This window comes from Zalophus californianus, chromosome 3, assembly GCF_009762305.2.
Source record: "Zalophus californianus isolate mZalCal1 chromosome 3, mZalCal1.pri.v2, whole genome shotgun sequence".
Taxonomy (NCBI): Eukaryota; Metazoa; Chordata; class Mammalia; order Carnivora; family Otariidae; genus Zalophus; species Zalophus californianus.
Genome location: NC_045597.1, coordinates 28,430,181 through 28,454,678, shown reverse-complemented (window position 1 = coordinate 28,454,678; position 24,498 = coordinate 28,430,181). Strand labels below are relative to the sequence as shown.

Below are 24,498 nucleotides of genomic sequence, written 5' to 3'. Positions count from 1 at the left end.
TTAAGCGTCTGCCTTCAGCTCAGGTCATGATCCCAGGGTCCTGGGATCGAGCCCCGCATTGGGCTCCCTGCTCAGCCGGAAGCCTGCTTCTCCCTCTCCCACTCCCCCTGCTTGTGTTCCCTCTCTCACTATGTCTCTCTCTGTCAAATAAATAAAATCTTAAAAAAAATCTATAAAAAAGAAATCACAATGAGATACAACTACATTCCCATCATAATGGCTTAAATAAAAAAGACACAATACAAAATGTTTGTGAGGCTGTGGCTCAACTGGAATTCTCATACGCTGATGAGAAGGATGAGAGGAGGGAAAATTGGTATAACTGTTTTGGAAAACTGGCAGTTACCTGCTCAAGCTGAATATATATGTATATATTCACTCTAAAATCTACCATATCCACTTATAAGAATATACTCATCGGGGTGCCTGGGTGGCTCAGTTGGTTAGGCTACTGCCTTCGGCTCAGGTCATGATCCTGGAGTCCCAGGATGGAGTCCCGCATCGGGCTCCCTGCTCGGCGGGGAGTCTGCCTCTCCCCCTGACCTTCTTCCCTCTCATGCTCTCTCTCTACCATTCTCTCTCTCTCTAAAAAATAAATAAAAATCTTTAAAAAAAATAAAATAAAAGAATATACTCATCAGAAGTAAGTACATATATTCAACCAAACATGTATAAGAATATTCTTAAGAGTGGTCCTAATAGCCTTGTTATGGGTTAAATTATGCCTCCCCTCCTCCCAATTTATATGTTAAGGTCCTAACCCCTAGTATCTCAGACTGTGGACTTATTTGGAAATAGGGTCATTGCAGATGTTATTAAAGTGAGGTCATATTAGGGTGTAGCCCTAATCTGACCAATGACCTTTTGAAGGGGAAATTTTGGACACACACACAGGAGGAGAATGCTACGTAACGATGAAGGCTGAGAGGCGAGTAATGCTTCTACAAGGCAAGGAATCCCGAAGACTGCCAGACAACCACCAGTAGCTAAGGGAGAGGCATGAACAGGTTCTTCCTCACATCACTCCGAAGGAACCGACCCTGCTGACTCTTGGTCTCAGACTTCTATCCTCCAGAACATGAGATAATAAATTTCTGTTGCTCAAGCCACTCAGTTTGTGATACTTTGTGTTGCAGCTCTAGGAAACTCATACAAGCCCCAAATTAGAAACAATCCAAATGTCAATCAGCTGTATTTATTCAGTAAAACAGGTAAGTAAAGTAGGGTATATTCCTGCATTGGAGTACTATACAGCAACAAAAATGAATTAGCTACAACTACACGCAGCTATATGAATAAGTCTTACAAGTATAAAGTTAAGCAAAAAAATCAGACTCTAAAGAGTACGTATAGTATGATTCCATGTATATAAAGTCAAAAGTATAAATTAGCTAAAACTAATTTATGGTGTTTAAAGTCAGGATTGTAGTTACTCTTTGTATGGGAGAAGAGACAGGAATTGGGCCAAGGGTTTTTCTGAGGTTCTGGAAATATTCTATTTCTTTTTTTTAATTTTTAATTTTAAAGGTTTTTATTTAATTCATGTGTCAGAAAGACAGAGGGGGCACAAGCAGGGGGAGCAGCAGGCAGAGGGAGAAGCAGGCTCCCCGCTGAGCAGGGAGCCTGATGCGGGGCTCAATCCCAGCACCCTGGGATCATGACCCGAGCTGAAGGCAGATGCTTAACTGACTGAGCCACCCAGGTGTCCCGGAAATATTGTTTCTTTTTTTTTTTTTAAAGATTTTATTTATTTATTTGAGAGAGAGAGAATGAGAGAGAGAGAGCACGAGAGGGAAGAGGGTCAGAGGGAGAAGCAGACTCCCTGCTGAGCAGGGAACCCGATGTGGGACTCGATCCCGGGACTCCGGGATCGTGACCTGAGCCGAAGGCAGTCGCTTAACCAACTGAGCCACCCAGGCGCCCAATATTCTGTTTCTTAATATGGGTGCTGGTGGCATGGATTTGTTCGGTTTATGAAAAATCTTTGAGCTGTACACTTATGAATTGCATACTTACTAAAGTATGTTATTTCAATAAAAAGTTGTTAAAGTGAAAAAAAAAATCCCAGAAGATCCCTTTTTTCCTCAATTGTTTGTGACCTTTGGTAAATTTCTTAAGACTCTAGGTATCAGTTTTCTGATATATAAAATGGCAGTGACAATAGTACTTATTCCATATGTTGTGAAATATAGGGAGATAATATATAGGATGCACTTAGCAAAATGGCTGGCAGCATTTAATAAATGTTAGCTATCATTACCATAATTATAATGATTGACAAATATACTATGGAATAGTTTTACTTCTAGATAAACAACTGACGTATTTTCTATGGTTACACACATTGGAGTCTTTTATTTATTTTACAATGACTCATGCAGAATATAATCCCAGACACTTAGCCTAGGAAAAATATGATGTGGCCAAGTTAGGAGGCCTAACCAGCTTCTGGGTTCTTTGAGCTAATCTCCGTCATCTCTAAATTATATTTATGCCACATTTTAACTATACAAGGTGTTAAACATCACTTTTTTTCTGCAGTGACTAGAATGGAAAAGAACCTCCAGGATTAATTTTACTTTATATTTGTATGGTTACATTTCATTTGAACTTCACAACAACCACTGAGACAGATAGGGAAAGAATTAGTATTCTGATATTTTAAGATGAGCAAACCAGCTCAGCAGGTTAAATGACTTGCTCAGGATCCACATTGCTAAGATATGCAGAGTTGGGACCAAAGCTGTTACAAAATTATGTGGATAATCCAGGAAGTCAAAGAAGGAGGATAATTTAAGGTGAATAGTAAGAGAATCTTTGCTTGAGCAATGATGGCCAATGGAACGTTCTGTGATGATGCAAATGTTCTTTATTTGCTCTGTCCAACACAATAGCCCCTACACACTTTTGGCTAGTGTCACCGAGGAACCAAATTTTTAATATTAATGTAAATGTAAATGGTTATATGTAACTATTGTATGTATGTGCAACTGTCTTGTTTCCAGGAATCATGGTCAAAGGGTTGTGCTGAGAGCCGGCATTCTGTTTACTTTATGTGGTTAGGTCATATTATATCCCAATCTTATCTGAATAGACATGCATGTATGGGGTTGGGATTGTTTGGTTTTTAAGCTTGCATGTATATAACTAATGTCAGGTATCTATTGTATTTTCAAGGATTATCTTTTGGTAAGGCTCATTTATTGCATTTTAGAAAGTAGACATTCATAGGGAACCTAGTGCTAAACCAATTTTTAGACGACCTGCTTCAGGGTCGGGGTTTCGTACTTAGCAAAGCAGCTCCCTCGTTGCAATCTATTGAAAGTCAGCCCTCAACACGAGGGTTTGAAAAGAAAAATAAGAAGGAAAAAAACACAAGAGAGAAAGCAATATTTAATATATGTTTATAAGATAAAAAATTTTAAAAAACAAACAAAAGTAGTTGTTTTACTTTTTCCGAAGCAGCAACCCCTGAGAGAATTAGCAACGATCTTAGAATTTCTTCTGTTTGGTGGCAATGCGTTTGAATATAATATTTCTTCCAAAAGAAATGTTGACATGTTGAGTTCATGACGTGTTGAAGTTCTATATTTATTTTTACTAGTACTGCTTCAGAGGGCTGTTTCTTGTTGGATGTGGTAGGAACAGTCAATGGAGTATTTTTTATTGTCTTATGAATTACCACATTTGAACCAAGCTGGAAGTGGGGTGGTAGTTTCACAGATATTCACTTCAAGGCTGCATTTACCTCTCTGAGCCTCAGTTTCCATATATCCAAAATGAAGGTTTGGGGAAAGGTGACTAGGAAGTTCCCCTGAAATGCTAAAGTTTTATGAATCCCTGAAAACACACATTTTTCTCTTTTCCAGACATTTGGGTTCTAAGGAAATTGCAGTGGCCTGCCTGTGAGTGAGCCAAATCATCTGTTCCTTCAAACCAAAAATATTCAATTTTATTTTCTACTTTATGTGCTATATTTATATGTCCACATGTGTTTTTATAACTTTATGCTTTTGTTTTTAAATGTCAGTACCTGAATGCTATGATCTGAATGTTTGTGTTCCCCTTCCCCACAAACTCAAATACTGAAAATCTAATGCCCAATTTGATGGTGTTAGGTGGTGGATTAGGGAGGTGATTAGGTCCAGAGGCATGGGATTAATGCATTATAAAAGAGTCCCTGGATAGAGCCCTCAGGGCCCCTTCTGCCACGTGAGAAGCTGGCATCCAGTGAGAAGCTGGCAGTCTGAAACCTGAAAGGGGGCCCTCACTAGAACCCAACCATGCCAGCATCCTGATTTTGGCCTTCTAGGCTTGAGAGCTGTGAGAAATAAATTTCTTTCTTTCTTTTTTTTAAGATTTTATTTTATTTGAGAGAGAGAGAGTGCGTGTGTGAGAGAGCACAAGCCAAGGGGAAAGGCAGAGGGAGAAGCAGACTCCCCGCTGAGCAGAGAGCCCAATGTGGGGCTCGATCCCAGGACTCTGAGATCATGACCCAAGCTGAAGGCAGACACCTAACCAACTGAGCCACCCAGGCACCCCGAGAAATAAATTTCTGTTTATAAGCCACTCAATCTATGGTATTTTGTTATAGCAGTCCAAACAGACTAAAATACTGGATAAAGAAGATTTGAGCTTGATGTCTTTACCTTTATTGTGGAAATCATGCCAGATTTCTCAGTGATCATTCTTCATAAGCAGAACTTATGGACATTTCATGGGAACTTTACACATTATTGACAGGTAAAGTAGGATAGTATAGTTTATTTTTTCTATAATATCTAGCAGATACAAAAGGAACTCCCCTTTTTCATTATCTTGGCTTACTTTGGCTCTGTCAGGCCATTCAGTTTTTTTTTTTCCCCCTATTTTCCCCTTAAGGTCAGGAAATGGGTATGAATTTTTTCTTGTTCTGGAAAGGCAGCATCTTGTGAGTCACTCCGTCTGAATCCTATCACCATTTTCTCCCTTCAGATCTTGAGTGCCCTTTATCCTCACTACTGAAACCAGGCAACTTTATCATATGGAAACCTTACTGCTAATGTTGTACTATGTTGTTAATTGTGAAGGAGCATTCATACGATTTAACAAATGAGGCCTAGTTCCTGTTATGGAAGAAAGAGAGCAGGCAATGTTTAACCTGTTAAGAATACCTGGATATATAGAAGACATTTTTCTCTCCTAGTATTTTATACACACACCCACACCCACATGCACACACAAATAGTATTTGTCTTCTTACACAATGATCTTGCATTAGTTAGTCAAGAGAAACCTGTCATAATAGGCAATATACTCAGGGCCTGCCTTGCTCTTCTATGATGAAAGCAATGATCAGGCTTGCAGAGAAAACAGGAGACAAAAAAACCCCACATAAAGTCCTGCTTTAATATGGTCAAAGAACAGCCTTCTGTACTCAAGGTAAAGCAAAGAACATTTTAATAACTTATGACTTAGCCCAATTTGAAATAAGTAATCCCTAAGGCAAAATGGCTGTTGATTTGCTCATATTTGTTGCTCATGACTAAACAAAAAATGAAAGTGCTAAATAAAAATAGTGTTAGGACAGCTTATCAGAATTCAGATATTTTCTAATTGCTACAAGCTGAAGGGAAATCGGACAGGGAGATGAACCATGAAAGACTATGGACTCTGAGAAACTCCTCCAAATATAATAGTACATATATAAAATAAGGCTGATAGGAAATACTTAATATGGAAATTTATTTTAATCTCTAAGCTAACTCTCTGGAACTTTTCTCTCTTTGGTCTCTCTCTCTCTCTCTCTATCCTTTATTGTATAGAGATAATTTCAGCTTACAGTATTTATTTTTTTAAATTTTATTTTATTATGTTAATCCCCGTACATTACATCATTAGTTTTTGATGTAGTGTTCCATGATTCATCGTTTGCGTATAACACCCAGTGCTCCATTCAATACGTGCCCTCTTTAATACCCATCACCGGGCTAACCCCCGCCCCAGCACCCTCAGTTTGTTTCTCAGAGTCCATAGTCTCTCTTGGTTCGTCTCCCTGTCCGATTTCCCTTCAGCTTGTAGTATTTATTTATTTATTTATTTAAAGATTTTATTTATTTGACAGAGAGAGACACAGCGAGAGGGAACACAAGCAGAGGGAGTGGGAGAGGGAGAAGAAGGCTTCCTGCAGAGCAGGGAGCCTGATGCCAGGCTCGATCCCAGGATCCTAGGACCATGACCTGAGCCTAAGGCAGACACTTAACGACTGAGCCACCCAGGTGCCCCCAACTTATAGTACTTAAATAAACATGTGATATTCAGTTTTCTGTGTTAACTTGGTTAAGCTATAGCTCCAATTACTCACTCAAATACTAATCTAGGCGTTGCTGTGAAGGTATCTTGTAGATATTATGATCAAAGTCCAAATCAGTTGACTTTAAGTAAAGGAGATTATCTTGTATAATCTGGGTGGACTTGATTTAATCTGTTGAGGAGTCAAGAACAGAACTGGGCCTTCCTGAAGAAGACAGCAGCTTCTAGAACTCTTCTAGAGTTCCAGTGGCCTGTACTATGGATTTTGAAGGCTTAACCAGTCCTCACAACAGTGTAAGTCAATTCCTTGCAACAAATCTCTTAATATATATCTTCTACTGGTTCCTTTTCTTAGGTTGAACCCTGACTGATAAAAAACATTAGCTGTATTTTAGGTTCTTCCAACATAGTGTATGAGAATAAAGAGAAGAAAGGAAGTAGATACCTGATTGTCAAATTGCTCACTTAGATTTTCTTTCTAAAATTACAGAGCTGAACAGATGACAGGAATTTCAGAAACAGTTAAATAAGGAACACTATGTGAAGCTAAATTGAGGTCCCAGCCTCCAAACTGCTTAAAAGATCCATATACATGGTAACAGAGATAAAACGTTGGAGTAATAATTATGCTTATTTTCATTTACCAAAGTGACAATAATTTCTTGTATTTTCTAAAACCTAGTGTAGAATTTAGTGTACAGAAAGTAATGGCTAGTGAATTTTTATTAGGTAGAGATGGAAATCTTCAGAGAATGCAATTTTACCTCTTTTAAATCATTCTCTAGATAAATATGCAAAGTCATACATATTCCAAATACAATTAACTATTAGGATCTATGGTCACACTAACCATCAGCAGCTACTTGAGGAGTAGTTCTATGTTGCATGTTGTATGTTGTATGTTCTATGTTGTAGGGGAAGTAATAAAGCACTAAAAAATCACTGAAGAATTAAGGAAAATTTGGAGCATTTGCCTACCTGTGATTTAGGCCTGTGTAGAAAGCCATCTGCAGGCAATGGCATGTCTGTCCACTGCTCTTTAATTGGTGGGAATATCAACAAACAATCTTGGCACATGTATATGTAGCTTAGCATACCCAATTTGAGCTGAGAGGAGACAATGGAGGATGATAAGAAAGCAGTTTACCTCTGGCGGGAATGACTCTGCTTTTGGGAAGGTAGGAGGGATTCCAGTGGGAAGTATGTCCCAGAAAAAGGGGACTCAATAGCATCACTTTACAGAACATCCAAGTCATTCTGAGTGGGAAGACATTATGTCCACATGAGAAAATGGGAACAATGGAGGGTACTGGGGGTGATTCTGGAGGTGAAACATCAATTATGTGAAAGGACCTTTGTAGTCATTTCACACAATTTTGATATGAACAATGTTTTATCACTTTACATTTTGGCACTTGTCTAGTTTGGGTTCTCCAGGAAGCAGATGCTGCTATGAATTTATGAGTGCAAGAGATTTATTAGGGAGTTAACATCTGTGAAAGGAAAAAAGATCGGGCAGGGAGACTCATTACAACATACTGCAGAGCTAACGAGTTTAGCAGGGAGTTATGAAGCAAAGATTGCCCCTTAAAAGGGTCAGTGTCAGGCAAAAGTGGCTTAACCTGTACCACCACCAGTCAATGACCAGATGCCACGCTGAAAATAACACGACCTCAGGTTGAAAACTCAAGGAAACCCCGACACAGCTAACAGCTGGAGGTTGTTGGTTAATCACACTCCTTGCACCTGGTCAGAGTGTTTTCTGGATGGGGAATCCTGGCAGTTTATCGCCATGTCTGCCCCAGTACTGCAACGTGGCACTCGTGAAATTATGGGTGGCTGTATATTTGGAGATGAAAATTGACTAGGCCAGAACAAGAGGTGTTAGTGAAATGCATTAAAATTCTAAAATTGCACTTGAACTAGTTTCTAGAGGTACACTACCACCAACTTCTTAGGTAACTAGAGTTGTCACCACTTCCAGTAAGTTTAGGGGTTGAATATATTGGATGTTGCTTAAGGCCTCTAAAAGGATAAGAATATTGTTATTCCCATTTCACCCAAAATACATTGCTCTTAGTGGGACAACTCAGGGCCTCCCTTGTGATGGGCTACTACAGGTCACACTGGCTTAGTTGTAAAATGGGCAAAAGGAGCTCAGTGTGGCTCTTTTGGGGATAATGAGAAAAAATCATTTATTTCATATAGATCAAGAAGGTAGACTTAACGAAGTCAGATTGGCTCTTTGTGATGCATTTTTTTTTTTTTTTTAGGGTATATTATAGCATTGTGCTTAATATAGAGGAGATTCTGGAGTCTGTGACCATTTGCTAGTGATTTGGCTTTGGACAAGTTCCTGAACCTCTTGATGCCTTACTTACTGATTTGTTAAACAGGGATTATAGTCATGCCTACAGCAAGGAGATATTGTGAGGATAAAATGATGTAACATATGCAGCCCCCAGCTTGGGGAGGATTCAATATCCATTAGTTATTATTTTACTTCCTTCCCCTCTTTCTCTTCCTCTTCTTCACTGAAAAAGTGCTCTCCCATTGAATTTTGTCATTTGCTCTCTAGATTAGCAAAATGTTCACAGAACTTGGGAGGAGGGTAAAATTGAAAGAATCCGTCACCCTAACAGGATTCAGGATGTCTACTTTTGGTCAGGTCTTTAAGCTTTTACCATTATGTTCTCAGTACTGATCTGGGTGTGTTAAGTGTAAAAAATGGCCTCTGCCCTGAGCAGTAGTGTATTTGAGAAACAACAAATGGACATATAAATGGTTAACGAAAACACAAGCACATATAAAATTAAGTTCTAAAGGAGCAGTATAGGTCATAAGTGATGTAGGAATCTAATTTCATTTTGTTGATACTGTTGTTTTGACCATGAAAGATGATACCATTTGGGGTGAAATTGTGAGGGTGACCTCTTGTACAATAATACAAGAAAATGTTCTATTTCATCGTCTTCGAATCTAAAATATATGAACTTAGATCAAAAGAAAACAAGTTTAAAGACATTTAAGTATGATATTATTGTCTCTTTTTATTGTTAGCCTATTCATGCTCTCTACCACTAGATGTTTCAGGATGGTAAAACTAGGAAGAACTAGTCAATGCTTTGAATAAAATTGTCAAGAAGGTTTAAATTTTTTTGGTGATGATCTCTCAATGAGTTTCTGTCTTTATTGTATTTTTGCTATTTTAACTAGCTGATCAGGCTCATTCAGTGGCCTTTTTCATTCCAGGAATGTCCTTTGGAGATTCAGGAAGGAAGTAAAGTAAAAGAGATAGCTGGGCCAGATTATGAGGGATCATAGTTTTCAGGGCATAGAAAGCAGGTCTTTGGGTTAAAAGGTACTTTATTTTGTTCCATCATACTCTTCTACTCCCTAGAAAAACATGCTTTGTGGCCTTTGGGAGATACTCACACATAGTAGGTAACGTGTGGTTACCCAGACACTTAGATAGTACACAAATTTATTGTTAAATCCTTCGGAATTATTTGAGTAGGATGACAAAACAGTCCTAACTTATTTCATTATATTCTTGTATCCTTCCAGTAACCTAGGGCTCTCCAGAGTCCTCCTTCCTTGGCGAGATATTAAGAGTATGGTTGAAGAGTCCCTGTTAGATTCTTAAATCTCATACTACCAAGAGGGGGTCAAAACAATATTTAAAAAGATATCCCTTACCTCACTAATGATTTTGAATGCGCGTTACAGGAACGTCCTAGAGACGGATCTCCCTGCATTGTCCTATGCTGGGTGAGTAATAAGAGGACGTGTTGGGTAAATGGGTGGTGACCCGACCTCAGGTGTTCTAGGTATGCGTTCTCTTTCCCCTCCACTCTGGTTTCTGCGTGGTGTGACTGTGTACCCGCCTGTGCTTGCGCGAAACCCGTCCAATAGAAAAGACCTATCAAGGACGGTGATATTTTTTTTCCGTTCCCTTTGCCACCGCCCACTCCCAACAACCTAGACAGTTCCCCGGACTTGTCTTACTTTTCCATCTCCTCCCACCCAGCCCAACCTCCCCTGCTTGCGACGCGAATGGGACGCCTGAGGACCCAACGAGCATGCGCAACCATTCCGAGCATGCTCAGTAGCGCGCGCGTCGTTCTGGGGCTTCACTGCGCGGTGGCCGACGCGGAGGATTCCGCGGCTGCTGCGGGAGCGACAGGAAGTGAAGCGGCCCGGCCGGGCGACCGCGGCGGCAGAAACAGAGGCGGAAGGGGCGCTGCGGCGACGACGTCGGCGACGGGGGTGGACGAGGGGGTCGAGAACCGAGACGACTCGCCCGCTCGGAAGCCGGATACCGAGCCGGGCAGGATGGATCACCACCAGCCGGGGACTGGCCGCTACCAGGTGGTGAGTTCCTGCGCCCCCGCCCCGGCCTCCTGAGCGGGCCGCCTCCCGCCGTTGACCAGGGAGTCCCCTTCTTCGGGCTAAAAACTGCGTAATTTATTTTTTTCCTTTACACCTCTCCTTGTGGAGCTTGCCACTGATTCGAGACCGTTTGCTCTCGACCCAGGGCTCCTCCTACCTCCCCGCCCCTCACCCGCACCCTATACCCCGCTGTAGGACGCCCTCCGGCCTCCCTTTCCTAAAACTTGTATTTGTTTTACTTCTCACTTTCTCGATCATTTCCTAATTCCCTGACCCAGTCACTTTTGAGACCTTTACAGTGGATTGTCTGCTGGAAATGGTGTTGAGTTCACATACCTGCTAGGAAGATGATCGCCGTCATAAATGGAGCGGGTTGGTGGGGGGAGGAGATGTAAGCACGATGTAGGGTGGGATGTGGATTCGGTGAAAAATGTGGGTTGAAAAATTGTGTAACTATAGAGAATAGCGGTGCTGATCTTGTGTCTCAGCTCTAGTTAACCTTGTCATTTTGTCCTTTTCCATTGTTAGTATTAAAAGTGACTATTTTTTCCAATTCCGACTTTTTTGGGGGGAGGGGTAGGAGAGGATATAGAAGTTTTACTAGAAAAAAACGCAAATCTTGTTTGAAGAATTATTTTTCATTAAATACAGGGTTTTCCAGTTCAACCACATAAGCCTTTGTATGTTAAAATGACTGAAAAGTGTCCCTCTCTATTTTTCAGTGTCAATTTTTCCAACGTAGTTTTTCCTCTAGTATTATGGTCCTGGCATTGGGGCCTTCTATTGTAAACACTCTTTAAAGAAGGGTCTCGGCAATAGTTGACTCTTCTGTTGTAACTAGGTAGCGAGTTACAATATAAACTTTCAGATGGTAATAAGTTAAACCTTTTTACTAAGGAAGAGGAGGAAAACGTTAATATGTAGCATTGATGGTGCAATTAATAGTACTGTTTGTGAAATTTTACAAATGTAGTTATAATAGAACAAATATGTATTTGCACATGTGAGCCTTAATTATGAACTAAGAATTTAATAATTGCATTTTGACAAATATGAAGGCTACTGAAAGATGAAATCCCAATGTATGCAATTTTGCATTTTTCTAAGGTAAAAGCTCATGATGGTTTCATTTCATCTGCTTTACATTCTGTAAATCGTCAAATGATCTGTGTTGAATTTTGTGAAAATTTGTCCGTATTTTCAGAATGGTTTGGAAAATACTGCTGTCAGTATGGAAGGCATTTTTCAAGTGGTCAGTGTACACACTTTTGGTAGTTTATTTTTTATTTTTGCAAATGTTAGCTAAAATAAAATTCAGTAGGTTAATATTGAGTACTATTTCCCGTGGTTTTTTTCTAATCTCTTTTCTTTTCTTGATCCTATTTGTTTCCTTAATGGCATTAACTGATTTGAATTCTTTGTCTGTGGGGATTTTGCTTATATCAGAATCAACCATGTTCTCATACACAAGTCACTACTCAAAACATTTTTAATTGATGTAGCTGTGCCTTAAAATAATTTGTTATATTGTCACATTCACTTTCAGTAGTTATGACTAGTTAAGACTTGACTTAATTATTACTAAAAAAAAAATTCCTAACACCAATATTTTGAAATTTACTCTCCTAGTTTTAAGATTTTTTTCCTTTTCTCTACAACTTTCTTCACAATAAGTGGACATATCATATTTTATTTCATTTTTTCCCCCTCAACTGGAGATATGTCCTACGTAGACTTTGAAATAGACTTTGATTGGGTGGAAGCATTCCTTCAGAGCAGAGGGCAAAAATTTGTTCTTTTAAAGTTACTCTTGGGTGGGGGGATGGGTTAGCCTGGTGATGGGTATTAAGGAGGGCACGTTCTGCATGGAGCACTGGGTGTTATACACAAACAATGAATCATGGAACACTACATCAAAAACTAATGATGTACTGTATGGTGACTAACATAACAAAAAATAAAAATTAAAAAAATAAAATCCATTAATTCCAGCTTTCTATATAAAAAAATAAAGTTACTGTTCACTTTAAGTAGGTATGATATTAATGGGTTTTCTTTGTAGGGCAAGTGTTTGAGAGTCTTAGTGTAGTTTAAATTTGGATGTTAATTCCTGTTGCTTTGTAATTACATAATTATTTCCTTTGTCTAGTATAACTCTTGGTTTTGTTGAGAGTGGCCTGGTAAATAACTCTGTCTAGTTATTCCAAAGAAGCAGCTGAATTGGTGTCTCCTAGACTATTTGGCCCGGGACAAATCTGCAGCTCTGGTTTGTTTATACGATGAACACAACTGCTGCGTGGCTGTCTCTAGCTCAGAGTTTTTGAAAACTTTGGAATGATTAGTAGATCACTGAGCAGTAAACAATTTCAGTTGTTGAATGTTAAGAGATGACTAAGTAGGAGACGGGCAGATATACTTAGGGGTGAAATAGTATGTGATGATAATTTATCACTTGGTGATAAGAGTTACAGTTTAGCTTTTCCATATTGGAAAGCTGGCAGTGATGCGCAGGCCCACCAGGATGACTCACTACCATTAACCAATGCACAGGTTTTATGTGGAAACTGGTTTTTCTGTGGTCTTTTCTTCGCTTCCCTTGTTATAGGGGGTCTGAATTTTGTTAGGTAAAACAATGTAGAGCTACCAAAAGCCTTAATTATTACCCTTCTAATTTCAGAAAAAGCTAGGTATGCTATATAATTTCCTTGTGTTATGGGGAATTAAGTCTTGCTTGGTAAAAAATGAGCAATGTTGCCAAACTATGTAGTAGTTGATTTGGCTTGAAGCTGTTAGGCCACATTCTAACTTTGATGTTCTCTCTTTTAAAGGATTATGTACCTGAACCAAGCTGACTATTATGGTTTCAAAGATAATTCTGTATATCAGTAAAGTTGGCATTGTTGATTGTAGCAGTAGTTTCCCAAACTCTTTTCCAGAATGCTGATAATAGATTATCTTAGAAGATTTATGGCTTACATTAGCATGTTAAAACATATATTTGTATATTAAAACCATGAGAAATTTTGCAGTAGAGACAATGGTTTGGATTTGTTTGACCTAGCTCTTCCTAAATTTTGATCACAGAATTTTGAAGAAAATTTTAAGATTAACATTTCCAAAATGTTAATTTTTCTGTGAACATAATGAAGTATTCATACTGTAAAGGTCTAGGTACTTTGGTCTTATATCTGGAGAATTAGAGTTGTCCTTGGTAAATCATCTGGGAAGGAGATTGATTATTGATGGTTTAAAAAAAACCACATTTTAAAGGCATCTGGGCTTGTATTTAGGTTGTGCTGTTTACAGTTTGTGGGCCCTTAGCTTATTTACTTAACATTTGAAGCCTCTGTTTCATCATATTAGTACCTATCTCATAAGGATTATTATGAGAATTATATGTTGTAATTTACGTAAAAGATAAAATACCGAGGCCGTTACATGATAAATAATATTATGAATAACTTAAGGTATACAAACTATAAAGTATTATATATATTTCAGTTTTTGTTTGTGACCACTTTTGTGTCTCTTTTTTATATAGCAACATGAATATCAACTAGTTCTTTGTTGCTCATGTCAAGTACTGTGAAAAGTCTTAAGATTTGATTTTACCATGTTTATAGGCTAATAAGTTAGTTTTATTAATTTTTAATTGTTGCTAGTAAAAAACAGGAGATGGCCAGATCAGAAACACTAGCGTTATTACTCATAACACAGCAAGTGGCGTGAACATCAGCATGTTTGTGTAGGTTTTCGTTAGTACCCAGTTCCCATGAAGGTGATGAGTCTAGATGGATGCATGTAGTGGGTCACAATGGAGGAACTGAGGACCAAGGCTCCAGTACTTTTTTAGCAAGCAGCAAACATTGTAGCAGGCAACAAACAAGGTAGTTCACCTCTCCCTTGGAGTATAGTTATGTGCTGTGGTAACCTTGACCTTCTTTATTGCCTAGGTGACTTATTACAAGAATCTACTCAGTATCAGGAAGTAGGTAAGTTTTGCAGACTTTCACACTCAGCGGGAATATGCAGGGACAGTCACGCCCACGACTGCCTTACTCAATAGTACATGTTCTGGATGAGATAATAGATGGGGATTTTTAGGTGTAGTCATTTACTTTTGCTTTTCATGTTAAAGAAATACTGTAGCCTTTTATATTATGTTGCTCTCTAGCTTTTTCCTTCTTGGCCTACCTTTATTTCTTTGATCCTCACTTGTTTGTTTCCTTTGAATTTATCAGTATCCTTTTTCTGGTGTATATTCTTACCACACCACTTTTACATCATCAGAGTTGCTCATTGCTTAATCTGATAGGTATTTTTCTTTGTTCATCTTGCTGGATTTCTGTTATATTGACACTGGGAACTTACTTTCTCCTTGAAACTCCTTATTCCTGATAAGAAGCTTTCTACTGTTCTCTGACTTCTCTTTGTGAACTCATTTTGTACTTACTATTTAAATGTTAATACTTTCTATGACATTGACTGTTGTAAGATCCTACTTACTACTTTCTTCCTTCTTCTGACCATCCTTCAGTGTGTCTTTTGCACTGTGTGGGTCATATTTGTAGAGCATAAATTTGTATATCATCCTTTTTATTGCTGAATAGTATTTCATTGTATAAACTGAATGAATACACTACAGTTTATTCATCCATTGCTCTGTTGATGGACATTTGGGTTGTTTCCAGTTTTTGGCTATTATGGATAAAGCTGGTAGGAATATTTTTGTACAAATCTTTTTTTTTTTAAATATCTTTTTTTTTTTTTTTAAGATTTTATTTATTTTGACAGAAGGAGAGAGTACAAGCAGGGGGAGTGGCAGGCAGAAGGAGAGGGAGAAGCAGGCTCCCTCAGCAGGGAGCTTGATGCGGGACTTGATCCCAGGACCCTGGGATCATGACCTAAGCTGAAGGCAGCCATTTAACCAACTGAGCCACCCAGGCGCCCCTGTACAAATCTTTTTATCAACATATATTTTCATTTCTCTTGGGTGGAATTACTAGTAATAGGATAGGTGTATGTTTACTTTTATAAGAAACCACCAGACTTTTTACCAAGTAGTTGTACCATTTTACACTTTTACCAACAATGTATGAAATTTTGGTTGCTCCACCAACTTGCCAAATCTTGGTGTTGTCAGTCTTTTTTAATTTTAGCCATTCTGGTGGGCTTATTGGACCTGTACAGTGCAATATCTTAGCAGTTCCTCCTCTTAATTTTTATGCACTAACTGCTGTTGTCTAGCAGGACCTACTTATTATTATTACTTCTTCAGCCATGATGTATTCTTTCTTACTTCTTTGATTTTACGTATGTTTATTTCTCATCTGCAATTCTGTACTACACCCCTCTGGTTTGTTTGCCTGTTCTTAAATGTAAAAACTCCTACAAAACTATATTTGGAAGAGGGAGAGAGGGCGAGTTACTTGTATCTCATCTGCATCAAGGCAGAGAAAAGTTGAAAATCACAGTATTAGAGAACTTGTTATAATGAATTATGTTTTTGTGTGTCTTTCTACCTTCTAGACCTGGTGTATTTTGGAGGTGCTTCAGCGCTCAGGGTTCCTGTGAATGATTTTTATCTCAACTTTAGAATAGGTTTGAAACTTATAAATAAAAACTGTAATTGAGGAAATTCATACTCAAATCTATATTATACCAAGTTTCCACAGATTGAAGACTAGTATTATGTTATTGTGTGTTGCCAGGTTAATTTGTTTTTTTTTTTTAAGATTTTATTTATTTATTTGACAGAGAGAGATATCGCAAGAAAGGGAACACAAGTAGGGGGAGTGGGAGAGGGAAAAGCAGGCCTCCCGCGGAGCAGGGAGCCTGATGCAGGGCTTGATCCCAGGACCCCGGGATCATGACCTGAGCTGAAGGCAGACGTTTAACGACTGAGCCACCCAGGCGCCCGTGGTTAATTTGTTTTTGAACAGAGCTCATATTAAAGTTTCTCTGGCTATTTCTGTGCTTGTAGTGATATTAACTGTAAGTGTGTCACTGATTTGATTGATTGAGGGCAGCTCATTTTTTTTTTTTTTTTAATTATACAAATGAACAAGGAACAGTGTTGGTGGGGATGTGGAGAATTAGGAACCCTTGTACACTGTTGGTGGGTGCAGCCACTGTGGAAAACAGTATGGAGGTTCCTCAGAAAGTTAAAAATAGAACTACTCTACAATTCAATAATTACACTACTGGGTATTTACCCCCAAAATACAAGAACACTAATTTAGAGACATACATGCATCCCTATGCTTATTGTAGCATTATTTATAATAGCCAAATTATGGAAGCAGCTCAAGTGTCCAACCATAGATAAATGGATATAGAAGATGTGGGGTGTGTGTGTGTGTGTGTGTGTGTGTGTGTGTGTATACATACACATACATACATACGTATATATAAAATGGAATATTAGTCATAAAAAGAATGAAATATTACTATTTGTAATAACATGGTTGGAATTAGAGAATATAGTGCTAAGCCAAAAAAGTCAGAGAAAGATAAATACTTGACACTCATATGTGGAATTTAAGAAACAAAACAAAAGAAAAAAGAGCGAGACAAATCAAGAAGCTGATTCTTTTTTTTTTTTAAAGATTTTATTTATTTATTTGAGAGAGAGAGAGAATGAGATATAGAAAGCACGAGAGGGAAGAGGGTCAGAGGGAGAAGCAGACTCCCTGCTGAGCAGGAAGCCCGATGTGGGACTTGATCCCGGGACTCCAGGATCATGACCTGAGCCGAAGGCAGTCGCTTAACTAACTGAGCCACCCAGGCGCCCCTCAAGAAGCTGATTCTTAACTATAGAGAACAAACTGATAGTTAACCAGAAGGGAAGTGGTTGGGGGGGTGGGTGAAATAGGTGAAGGGGATTAAGAGTGTACTTATCATAATGAACATGGAGTAATGTATAGAATTGTTGAATCACTATATTGTACACCATCTGAAAGTAATATAACACTGTGTGTTAACTGTGCAGGAGTTAAAAAGCTTAAAAAAATTAAAGTACAGATGATATACTACATGAGCACACCTAATTGATACTGAATCAAATGCTGGCCATCGCTTAGGCATATTTAAGTAGTACATGATCTAGTAATAGTAAAAGATTTGTGCAGTAACAAGTGTGTTGGAATTATGTCATGAAAATACCACATTATAGTTGATATGCTTATTTTATGTTTTGAGTGCCTCTTGTCAGATTTATGCTTAAGGTATGGGAACAGTTCTTGGATATCATTGTTAACTATGAAACAGAGGTCCTGAAACTCATTTATTCAATATATAATAATTCATGAAGTATCTCTGTCTACCAAATTCTGTTTTAGTGCTGGTGAACAAGACAATAGCCAAATGTCGTATGGCTCATACTTTGGTGGAGGAGGGGGTGCAGATAAATAAGTCAGCATAATTTCAGATAGTACTAGGTAGTTTTTAAAAAAATGAAGCAGGTTGTGGAATGAGTAATAAATTTTATCAATACTGAAATAGCAATAATAGAACAATAATGACTTTGCATTATGTCAGGAATATGCTGAGAACTCTGCCAAGTGCTTTACACATATGAGCACATTTAATCCTTAGACCACTTCTGTGAAATAGATAATATCCTGATCCTTACTTTGCAGATGAGAAAAAATGAGACATAAAGAGGTTAAATAATAGGCTTAGCTGTGATGGATGTGGTATTCAGATTTTGTTATTGTTTTATATTGCTTTATAACAAACTACTCCATATGCGAGCATTTTATTATGTTTCATGATTCCGTGGGTTGGCTTTGATCAATAAAGAGATTCTTCTGCTCCATGTGATGATAGCTGGGGCTGCAGCTGTTTTGGGGCTTGATTGGGTTGGAATGTCCAAGATAACTCATTCACTTGGCTAGCAGTTGATGCTGACTGTTGATTGGGAGCTCAACTGGTACTGTTGACTGGATCATTTCAGTTCCCCTCTGTGCTAAATTTTAAAGCAGTCATAGATTCAGCCCTGTTCAAAGGGAGAGGAAATAAACTCCATCTCAGTGAAGGAGAGGCATGCATATACATGCAGGTAAGAAATTGGTGGTGACCATCTTTGGAGATGTCACACCAGTTGGTTTGACCCCTCAGTTGACTGGAATCAGGATAATCAGAGAACGTCATCCATTCTGAAGGGTGTGACAGTCAGGCTGAGGCTTGATTGAACTGTTCTAGTTGATGAGTATTTCAAGTGTGATAGTGGCTTATGGTGAATATTAGTTTGTTGGTGTAAGAATATGAAGAAAACTTTGTGGCTAGAGCAAGAAGAAGGGCGTTGGCTCAGAGTGAAATGGGACAGACCATAGAAATTTTATGAATTTGATAGAAGAATGGAAGTTTCATTTACAACTTTGGTTTATAATTTTTGTTTTATGAAAGCAGTGAAGTCTAGCTACATAATTTGTAGGTCCCAGTGCCAAATGAAAATATGGGTTCCTGGCCTGGGGCAAGGAAGCCAGTCTCCCCTTCCTGTAGGTCTGCTGTCTCAACCCACAGCAGATGGACAACTCCCAAGGGATTGCATCCTCCGTGCCAGGACTTGCTCCATACCTGAATCAGCCACAGGAGGAAACCTTGCTGGTTTGCCTGTGAATGTGTCACAGTGATGCCAGCCTGGGATGGGGGTGGCTGGTGCCTTGTTATACCCCTAGTTATGGGGCAAGCGTGGGGAGGTCAATCAGAGCCAGAGGGTTCAACTGACTGAGAATCCTTCCCGGGGAGGCAGACTTCTTATGGCTTCTTTTTCTTTTTTTTTTTTAAGATTTTATTTATTCATCTGAGACACAGAGATAGAGACAGAGAGAGAGCATAAGCAGGGAGAGAGGCAGAGGGAGAGGGAGAAGGGGAGAAGCAGACTCCCTGCTGAGTCAGGAGCCCGATGTGGGGCTTGATCCCAGGACCCTGGGATCATGACCTGAGCCGAAGGCAGACGCTTAACCATCTGAGCCACCCAGGCACCCCTTCTTACGGCTTCTTCTGAGCCCTGGTACATGCACTATTGTCTCATTGGGGTTTACTTATAAAACTCAGATTCAGAGATAAAATTATTAAAAATTTTAAGATGGTGACCATAGAGCATTAAACCCCAAGCATGGGGCCTTCCTGAGGCAGGGTTCTAGTGACTACACTGGTTATGTGCTCATGAAGGTGACCCTGAAAGTGGTCTTACTGTGGGGGTGGTGGTGGTGGTGGTGATGATGGTGATGGTAGTGTTGATGATCTAGACCAACTTCTGTAAAGGGCCAGATAGTAAATATTTTAGGCTTCCCAGGCCATGTGATCTGTGTCATAACTTCTCAGATCTACTGTTGTAGTGCAGAAGTATCCATACTTAATATGTAAACGGATTAATGTGGCTCAAAAACAGTGGGCTAGATTTGGCTTGCTGTAATTTGCCCACCTCTGATATAGTTATGGTAATATACCTCAAACAGTCCGGAAGCTTGGGCCTGTTGCCAGATGCTTCTGACAAATTTTTTATTTCACCCAGTCTAGAAACAAACCCTTAGGACTGTTGTAAGGTTGTTTTGCATCATTTACTTCTACCTGGTAATCAGTCAAACGCCTAGTTTGTCACTAGAATTGGGGTAGAGATGAATGGGTAGTGGAATAGAGTATAAATTTTTTCTGTGAGAATGGCAAAGACAGACTTCTCATGTCTGGTAGAATCTTCATTCTGTTGGAGTGGTCCCCTCATTGAGGCCCTCTTGGCCATCTTATTTAAAATAACTATATACCCTTTTCACAATACTTTCAAAGTTTTTTCTGTAGTACTCATCACCAACTGATATTCTAAATATTTTGTGTATTTAATTCCTACCTCCTCCCTTCACCCCAGGTGTAAACTTCATGAGAACAGGGATTTTGTTTGTTTAGTTCATTGCTATATCTTTCAGTACCTGGCATATGGTAGGCATTTAGGGAGTATTTGTTAAAAATGAATGAATGAATGAATGTTGCTAGCTCAAGACCAATTTTGTACGCTCAAAATCTTCCTTATTTTATTGTTTTTATATTTGTTTTTTCGTTGCTACTAAGACTTGGGCTCTTGGTGGTGGTGATGGTGATGGTGGTAGTTGTGTGTATCTGTATTACCCTCCAGTTTAATGTATATTGCTGGCTCTTTGTGTGTGTGTGTGTGTATATATAAATATATGTGTGTGTGTGATTGGCTCCCCCTAGAGTTGTTTAGTAAGTAACATGTGAACCATATGCTGTGGCCCTGCTTATTAGTATCTTCATTAATTGTGGAGTTGTGGGTACTCCTTTGATTTTCTCATCTGTTTTATATTGATTACTTAGCGACTATTTTCTTTTTATTCTTTCCTTAATGTCAGACTTACATTCTAAAACATTGTCTCATTGTATGTCTATTAATAATATTTTAGAATTTTATGTCTTTCATGTATGTAGGCTTGACTTAAGTTTAGATAACTATGGAATACATTCTACTGACATTTATTAAATGTAAATTTACTGACAAGATCCTTGTAATTAAGACTAGCCTACCTAGCATGTGAGTATAAATCATCCTATATCTGTGTTTTAACAACCATGTTGTTATGGTTTCTTCCAGTTTGATTACTTAGCTGGAATTAGGGTGTGGATAAAATTCTTGTTAAAGATATGCCAAATGCAAGTTGGGAAATGCTGCAATGGTCTAATATTTACTATCAGATTATCTCAAAGGTTTGACTTGCTTTTAAGATTTGTTTGAACATGAACAATTTAATATTTTCAAAGTTTAGGAATGTGCTGTGGTTTAGTTTGTCTATGATGTTTCTCCAGAATTACCCATTACGTTGTGTGAAGAAATTGTGCTGTTTGGCATAGGCTTTGAGAATCAGGAAATAAACTGGATGGTTTTATCTCTTTACTAATTTTGAGGTGCTTACGATTTCTAGACTTCAGATGTTGGATTGAAGAAGTCCAGCAGTGACAGTTTTTATAGAACATTTGTTCTCACTGAGAGCTTTCATTTATCAACGTGACTTTTTGTGTGATTTCCCCCAAAGAGGAAGGTTTTGAAATAAATCTTGACCCTTTTTAAGTTTTTGTTTGTAACCTTTAGAGAACAGCATGAGCCCTTGCTTACCTCCCCTCTGCTTGGTTTGTTATTGCCCTGCACAGGAGCCAAATTTTGAACTATATTACTTTTGTTCTCCTGCTTTGCCCCTCTCTAACCACCACTCTAAACCATGCTTTCTGGCCTTTTGGCATTTGAACAAATTATTCCCCTTTTTCCTTTTCTCCCTCCTTCCTCCAGGATTATTTTCTATTCTTTATTCAGATCTGTTTAGATGTTCTTTCCTTCAGAAAATCTTCCTTCACCCTTTGCTTTCCCCCCTTCATTTCCCCCTTTAACTACCAAGTTCTGTGTGTTCTTTAACACTGTGCACTGATCCCTATCATTTTTTAAAAAGATATTTATTTGAGAGAGAGAGAGAGAGAGGGAGAGCACTAGCGGGGGGAAGGGGGGGTAGTGGGAGCAGGGGCAGAGGGAGAAGGAGACTCTCTGCTGAGCACGGAACCTGACATGGGACTCGACCCTGGGACTCTGGGATCATGACCTGAGCCGAAGGCAGATGGTTAACCAACTGAGCCACCCAGGTGCCCTGCACTTATCCCTATCATAGTTCTTATTCCATGGTATGTATTTTGTAAACTCAGTGGGAAGTAGAGCTTAGATTTCTCTTGTTTATATTAGTATATAGCATAGGGGCACCTGGGTGGCTCAGCTGTTAAGCGTCTGCCTTCGGCTCAGGTCATGATCCCAGGGCCCTGGGGTCGAGTCCCGCATCAGGCTCCTTGCTCCGCTGGAAGCCTGCTTCTCCCTTTCCCACTGCCCCTGCTTGTGTTCCCTCTCTCACTGTGTCTCTCTCTGTCAAATAAATAAATAAAATCTTTAAAAAAAAAAATAGTTCTCGGGCAATCATAGGTGCATAGTACATACTTACTGAAAAAATAGATGAAAGTCTTTCTGAATGTTTCAAGTATATACATGAGTTTACTGGTGTATTATCTTTTATTTATGAAGTGAACAGTTTTGCAGTTATGTTAAAACAACAACAACAATGTATTGCCCAGCCTATACAATGATATTCTTGATGTCCGTAGTTAGGGTAGATACTTTCTTTTTAGAATAGTGCTGAGGGGTCATTTAGATGAATTCTGCTGCTTTTACATAATTCCTCATCTGACTGATGGCTTGTATTTGCAAAATAGCTAACTATGGTTAGGTTATTTGGTCTACCTGTGGAAAGAAGGAAAACTGTTTCCAGGCGTGTAAGTTACTTAGTGATCGTTTTCTTCAACCTGCTTATTTTAGAGAAGATTGACTGAGGGAGGGTCTGGTCGAGGTTATGCAGCAAAGCTTGGAGGACAAATTTTATTACTTGCAAACATATCAGTTAGGTTAAAATGTTACGTATTATATATTATATATAATATGTTAATATTAAAATAAAATGAGAAACATGAGTCTCCTTTTGTCTTCCTAGCCTTTCTCAAAAGAAAACATTAGCTGCTTTAACTCTTGTGTTTTTAACATATATGTATATTCATTTATTTGTTGATTTATTAATCTTACAGTTGACCCTTGGACAATGTGAGGTTTAGGGGTACTGCCTGCTTCCCGCACCCCTCGCCAGTCCAAAATCCAAGTATAACTTGACTCCCCCAAGATTTAGCCTACTGTTGACTAGAAGCCTTACTGATAAATAGTTGATTAACACATATTTTGCATATGTATCATATACTGTATTCTTACAATACAATAAGCTAGAGAAAAGAAAACTATACCGAAAATACAGTCATAGTACTGTACAGTATCAGAAACAAATCCATGTGTAAGTGGACCCGCACAGTTCAAACCCATGTTGTTCAAAGGTTAGCTCTACCTTGTTTTCTTACATGTCCCCCTTTCTCCTCCCATATCATGACCTTTGTAGTCTCACCTCTGGGGTTCAGATTTTGGCTTCTCACTTAAATAAAGCACTGTAACCTTGGGCCAGTTACTTCAGCTCTCTATGCCATTGCTTCCTCATCGGTAAAGTAAGGATAGTACAGATGTAGGACCTACTTCATAGAATTATTGTGAGGATTAAATGAAAGGCACCTAATTTTTGGCTAAAGCAGTAATTAGTGTTTACATTTTATGACATGAAAATACTGTTCACTACTGAGTCAGGTGGTGTAATTTCTATAACTTAGAATTTTTAATGGAGTTGCCTAATTTTTATTTCTTTATTTTTTCTCTGTATGTTAATTCTTTGCATGTACTGTGATGATTTTTCAAAATTTGCTTTTCAGCTGTATTCTTTGTATGGTCAAAAATTACTCGTTCCTTTATTTTGTTCTTTGAAGATGAACGTTCTTAGAGCCCTTCTCCTCTCGTTTCCATCTGTACTGTTTGTTCTCTAGGCCTGCTATAGAGCTGTCCTGCTGAGACTTTTTTCTTCCACACTCTGTTGGATCCTCTGTTTCTTGAGTTCTTAGTCTTACTCTGATTTTGGTTTACTCTCTTATTTTAGTGGGACATGTTTTCTAGTAGGTTCCTAGGAAGAGATGCCTAGAGGTAAAATTCACTCAAAAATTTTGTTGTTGCTTTGTTTTCTGTTTACCTAAGATTCTTTCTCTGTCATTTTCATTGATTTCAAGATAATTTTGCTTTACTTCCTGGAACATAGTTATAATTGCTGCTTTAAAATCCCTGCATGGGAACTATAATCTGAGTCATCTTGTAATTGGCATCTCTTGATTGCCTTTTCCCCAGAGAATGATTTA

The 24,498-nt window shown here is 38.7% G+C and overlaps 1 protein-coding gene across 1 annotated transcript in view; it reads left to right on the top strand.

The window, feature by feature from the left end:
* The first annotated feature begins 10,321 nt into the window (after positions 1–10,321).
* NDFIP2 (Nedd4 family interacting protein 2) overlaps positions 10,322–24,498 on the top strand; it is a 67,824-nt gene continuing 53,647 nt past the window's right edge. The window contains exon 1 of the mRNA XM_027589119.1: positions 10,322–10,665. Within this exon, the coding sequence (XP_027444920.1) occupies positions 10,348–10,665 (318 nt within the window). The 5' untranslated portion in view covers positions 10,322–10,347. The remainder of the gene's footprint in view (positions 10,666–24,498) is intronic.